Here is a 6,287-nt window from a genome sequence, read left to right as displayed (position 1 = left end):
CGGGCTGACCCGAATGCTTCTAATCTTCGACCTGCCTTGGTATTCAACCTCTAAAATCATTATTCCAATGCTTTGTTTTTTTATTCATATATACACACACTATTACCTTTTTTATTTTTTTTTCACATACTTTATGACTTTTATTTATTTATTTCAACATACTATGACTTTTATATTTTTTGGACATACTATATTATGACTGTTTTTTTATTTTTTCGACATGCTATACTATGACGTTTTTTTGACATACTATACTATGACTTATATTTTTTGTGAAAAACAGTATTTTTGCTGCATGCGTTGTCTCCCCTTATAGTCAAATTAATTTATTTTTAACACCCTCAGATTTTGTAAATTATTTCCACTCAGTCGTTGCACTTTTTAGACAGTTGAGGTCTTTACTGATAAAGTGATGAGAAATACAGTGCATTATATACAGTATTCACAGCAGTTAAGGCGACATTAAAGGGACATTTCATGCATTTAAATTTGAGTTGCTGTACAACAAATTACACAAAAGGTTCACAAAGAGTTACAAAAGGGTATGTTACATCAAAGTCACGTAAAAAATAAATTTCCTCCCAGTCAGAAAAGTACAAAAATGTGAGTACAGGCCGTTTATATACAAAATAAGAGACATTAAAAACAACAACACTGCTTCAGCAGGCTCGATTCATCACATTTACACAATTTACACCAGCGTCACATTTTTAAATTCTCTGTTCTCTCGTTTCAGATTAAAGGTGATTTAAGATTTTGTCAGTTGCCAAAACAAAGATATAAATATTGAAGTTTAAAGTGCAGATTCTGTCGGGGAAGCAGCCGGTTTGGTTTTATTGCTTTTTCCCCAAAACACTGTGATGATGTGATGTGTACAGAACTGTGGATATGAAATACATGATTATATGAAGAAATGTTGATTACAAGCAAGCAAATGGAAATCATCATTATTTATTAAAAACATCCATATTTTCTGACATTATTGTGTTTAGACTGTTTTGAGCAGGCCTTTTGAATTAAATCAAAATTATTTAAAATCATAAATGTAAGAAATACTAGGAAGACAGTTTGTTGCTCTACTTCTATTTAGCTAGTTATCAGATAATAATAGCTGATATTTATTAAACAATATTTGTAAGCTTCCCATAGTGTTGAAATACGTGAACATTTTTTTTTTTTTTTAATCATATATGCGATATTGTGGATTATTCAGGTGTTAAAGGTTGCTCGTTGAGTGTTTTCTGGTGAAATATACAGTACAAGAAGACAAATACATAACTCATCACTGATTTTTTTCAAACATTAATTCATCAACAAGAAGTTCTTGTGATAAATAATATGTACACATGCTATAGTACATTTAAATAAAATCCTTTAGTTTTATCACGAGAGTAAATGTTTGTTTTGGCAACTGTGAAATCGATCCAGTGGAAACATTTCATTTATTTTATTAATTTTTTTACTGCTGAATCTTTAAGTAGGTCAAGCTTTGGATACCAAGCTGTAACATATGTACAGAAAAACAACAAACTGTTAATCACTCATTCATACAAGCCTGCTGGTTCAAGAGTGTCAGACACTTAATGTGGTTTTAATATGGCATTTAGGAGAAACACGATCTGATCCCAGACCTGCCAAGATTTAGGTTTTAAAGGGGCAGTACGTAAATATGTGACCAAACCTAAACCAATAACTCACTGTGGTGTCAGCCAGTCATGTCCCCTGTCCTCCTCACCATCAACCTTCAGCCATTAAAGCCATTAAAAAGGTCTTTGGCTCAGCTACGAGCCAGAAAGCTAACACTACGCTATGCAGTGCGTACGGATGAAAAACAGTAAATGTAATTTGACATTACTTGGCTACTTACTGAAGAAATCAATATTTTGACACAAAAACGGTCCGCCAGAGTCCGACATCTGAACTGTGCCCATAGCAACGGTCTGTTATACATAGCAACGGTCTGTTATAGAGAAATTACAGACCAATCAGAATCGAGTATTCAACACAGCCGTGTAATAACAGGAATTAATGGACACCCTGCAGCCAATCAGAATCAAGTATTCACCCAAACCATGGTATAAAGTAGTATAACAGTCACATGGGACATTTATTCTACTTTTAATACTCTTTAAGTACATTTTCCTGATTATACTTTACAATGCAGGACTTTTACTAGTAACAGTATTTTCACAGTGTGGTATTAGTACTTTTACTTAAGTAAAGGATCTGAATATTTCCTCCACCACTGCAAATCTATTTCTTACTGTAAAAACACTCCGAAAGAGACATTTAAGTAGTTAATAATCAAATTCTGTCTAAAAAACCCTCTAAAAATACTAAGCCTGCCAGTGTTCATTATTGTCTTTTACAGAGCCAGCTCTTGTAATTTGTCAGCGGCTACAATGACATCCAGAACGACAAGTTTTATAACAAAAAAGAAGAGGAAATATGTAATATTAATCCTGTCCTAAGATGCCAAATCAAGCAGGAGACATGCAATCTTGTTATTTCAAGTTGTAGAAACCTACAAAAAAAAAAAAATGTGCCTTAGTTCAGGTCTCTTTCTTTAAAGGTGAACAGACCTGTCCCTCTCAGGAAGGTTACTATTACAGCTCTTTATTAGGTTCATAAAACCTGTCCTGTCCTGTCCTTTCCAGTTTTCACTTCCAGCTGCTACTTTTACTTCAAATGAGACTCGATCAGCCTTCTGAGGACAGAACGCTTTTTTTTTTCAACACCCACAACTATTTATGAATTATGAATTAACAAGCTTTTTTTTTTGCTCAAATCAGTCTGAAGATAAAAAAAAAATGGGGGCAAATTCCTTGATCTGATTTAATCATTCTCACTTTTAAAGCAGCATCTCTGCCCCCTAGTGGTCAAAATCAATGACTACAGCTTCAGAGATTTCTATAAACAATAAAACATCGTCAGCTGTAGTTGTTTGGGAGACGATGACATCAGTGCCATTTGCTCTAGAGGTCGATAAAGGTCAACAATTACTTACTGCCCCTTAAAACGTCTCGGTGTCTAGCAGGATCTGCATTACCACATGATTCAAAAAGGTCAACTGGCAACTTCCTTGTTCACACACACACGCACACACACACAGAAATACCGTTGAATGAAGCATCAACAGTGTAGTAAACCCAAACCGACCCTGAGTCACAGAATCTCTGATCTCACACAGCAGCAGCTCCGGCCTGAACTTCAGAGGTTTTGGACAAACTCACACAAAAGGTTGAAGGAACATTTCGCCACAATAAGAACTTTAAATTTACTCCGCGATGAATGAAACTGAGGTTTTTTGTAGTGTTTTAAAAAGCAATCCAGCCAGTTTGAGCCGGAGTTGTGGCTGCATGAGATCTCACCCTCACTGACCCGTGCACACACACAACCCCATCCTGAAATATAAACATGTAATACACAACTCTGATATTTATCAAGTGTCTCGCAGTATGGAAGCTGATCAAAATGTACACGTAAATCAAGATGATCTGGGGGTTTAAGCTTGTAGATGCAGACGTGAGGAGCGTTTGTTTTGTGACTTTCTTTTCACCGCGTGTTTTGGCACATTAGCAAACTGAATCTCATAAAGAAACTGAAGTCGTTTCACTGAAAAAGTCCTAGAAATGCCTTCTGTGAACACAGATTAACAACACGTGTGAGAGGATTCAAGCTGAGAAAAGATAAAAAAACAAAATTTTACCTGTTGGGATCCGTCATGAGAGGCTTGATAAACACAGATTAGCGTCCCCACAGTGGCAGGTTAACACAGACCTGGTTCAGGGACATGCAGAGAGCTCCACAGAAAGTCAGTAAAACTTTTAGAAAACAAGACACAATTATACCTAAAATATATTAGAGAAAAATATTTTTTGGCATATTTCTTTTTGAATGTGTACAACAACTCAAACACCTCATCTCAGCTTCTCTTTATATTATAAATATCTTTATGTTTAAATACAAATTATGGTTAAAAGTTGCCTCCCCTCTATGTTAAGACTAGAACATTTTGGTTTTACTCAGCAGTCCAGTAACACTTCACCTGAAACCTCAGTAGAAAAAGATCTATAACCTGTAGATAACTGGTGGTTTGTAAAATCATAAGTGTGCCTCTACGGCGGCTGAGTGGTTCAGATTCACAGCTCCACCGACTCTAAATCTAATTTACATTTAAATACCAAATAATTTAAAAAAATGTTCCCACAACTACAAAAACATTTCAATTTTTTTTTTTAAAAAGTTGATTTTTTTTAAAACATAAAATATGTAATATTATGAGAATAAAGTCGTAATTTCAAGAAAAAAAAGTCAACAAAATGACAAAAAATCATACTTTTCATGAGGAAAGTCATAATTTTATAAAGCCACGTCTTGTAATACTACTATTTTATTCTCATGACTTTGTCTAATAAAATTACAACTAAATATCAAAATATTACAAATCTTATCTTAATCGGAATATTAGTACTTTAAAAAAAAATTAAAAAATAAATCCCAGATACATTTTTAAGAAACATATGTAATAGTGAGAATAAATTCGTAATTTCAAATAAAAGTTAAAAAATTACCATGTTGAAATTTTAAAACAAAGATCTCACTTTTCTAGAGTAAAGTCTTATTTCTACAAGAATAAAGCCAATTGTAATACTACTACTTTATTCTCAAAATAAACGTTTTCTAATAAAATCACAACAAAATCTAAAAATTTTAAAATAATGTATCTGTAAAATTATGACTCTATCGTGTAATTTTTTTTACTCCCAATACCACTTTATTCTCATAATATTATATTTTTTCGCCCAAATTTTTGTATCTTTACTCTTAAAAAATAATGTTATCCCTCTCAAAGTGGCCCTAATACACTCATATTTTTTGGTACCAACCAGTCTAAGAATTTCTAAAAAGAAATTATTTTTTTTAACCATAGAGTTGTATTTATGCCCTTCAGTTTGACAGGTTGTGTCTTTTGCATCTACCTAAAGAAATAGAGGAAATCAGGGTTAATTTTCACTCCTGACACTAATAAAAAAAACACATCATTTAAAGTGAGGAATCACCTGGAACCAGTCAAATGCTGGTACCCGTTCCACCAGTCTACCTGCGCGGCATTAAACTGACTCCACCCAGAAGTTCCCTCTCATGAACTAGTAAATAAATCCACTTCTGACTGCTTTAGTTCCCTTAACACCATTTTGCATCCTTAAATCTACTAATATCACTCTGTTACGGAGAAGGATGCAGAATGATCACAGAGGCGTGCTGCAGCTTCGTGAGATGTGAGGTCAAGTCAGCGTTTGAATCCAGGTGTGTGTTTGTTGTACGCAGTCAGTCAGTCAGTCAGTCAGAGGAAGCTCCGCCCGTCTCCGCCGCTCACGTCAGGAGGGGGTGTTTGGAGGACGCCTCGTCCACCAGACCCTGCACCGTGATGCCCAACTTCACCAGGCCTTTCTCCTCCAGGATGTGGTGAGGAAGACACAGTTTGTCCTGGGAGACCAGAGTCAAGAGAGGAAAGAAGAAAGAGAAGGAGCGTAGGAGCAGATGTAGAGGCAGAAAAGAGACACAGGATTTAGACACAATGCTTGTAAATGTAAGGAGTGTTTCTGCAACATGCCCTCATGCTGGTAAAAACCTGGACGAACAAAAGAGTTCGGCATATACCGGGTCTACACTGGTGCATGCTGTCTCCAGGAGATAGCCACAGCCCCACACCCTGAGTCCAACACTACCAAAGAGTTATGATACGTGTCCACAGGGGTGTTTTTGGACCAAAGGGATTGCCTCGCTTCCCAGCATTGGACGCTTGATAGGCTGCCACTGGACACCCAATTGAACGAACACATTCCCTCTTGCTAATAAAAAAAGAAATAAGCCATGCAGTTGCTGAATCTGTCTTCATTTGAGATCGACAACGGTTAGTTTAAAAGCTTTTCAGAAGTTTCCAGAGGCGGCGAGTTGCGCCGGCTGCCCCTGATTTGCATAAAGTAGACTAGACCTCAACTTTATGCAAATGAGGAGCAGCCAACATGACGGTCTGTCTCTCGAAACGCAACGCCGCGGTACCAGAATGCATCGCACAGCGGCTTACATAGACAATAAGCGTGGAAATGATGGGGAGGGATCGCCTCGCTTCCCAGCATTGGACGCTTGATGGGCTTTTACTAAACACCGGATTGAACGAACGCTTTCACTCGTGGGCTGTCTGCTCCCGGCTTTCAAAATGGGACACCTATGGCGGCTCGTTTGGAGCTACGAAAATGAAATGTGTTTCTGAAAACATTTGA

The 6,287-nt window shown here is 36.5% G+C and overlaps 1 protein-coding gene across 5 annotated transcripts in view; it reads right to left on the bottom strand.

Moving 5' to 3' along the window:
- Positions 1-386: 386 nt before the first annotated feature.
- lrch1 (leucine-rich repeats and calponin homology (CH) domain containing 1) overlaps positions 387-6,287 on the bottom strand; it is an 88,927-nt gene continuing 83,026 nt past the window's right edge. For all 5 annotated transcript variants that reach the window (XM_074657782.1, XM_074657787.1, XM_074657786.1 and 2 more), the window contains one exon: positions 387-5,490. In XM_074657782.1, the coding sequence (XP_074513883.1) occupies positions 5,377-5,490 (114 nt within the window). In that variant the 3' untranslated portion in view covers positions 387-5,376. The remainder of the gene's footprint in view (positions 5,491-6,287) is intronic.

Source organism: Sebastes fasciatus, chromosome 14 (genome assembly GCF_043250625.1).
Source record: "Sebastes fasciatus isolate fSebFas1 chromosome 14, fSebFas1.pri, whole genome shotgun sequence".
Classification (NCBI taxonomy): Eukaryota; Metazoa; Chordata; class Actinopteri; order Perciformes; family Sebastidae; genus Sebastes; species Sebastes fasciatus.
Note: the sequence above shows the minus strand (reverse complement) of the source record. Positions and strands in the feature narration are given on the sequence as shown.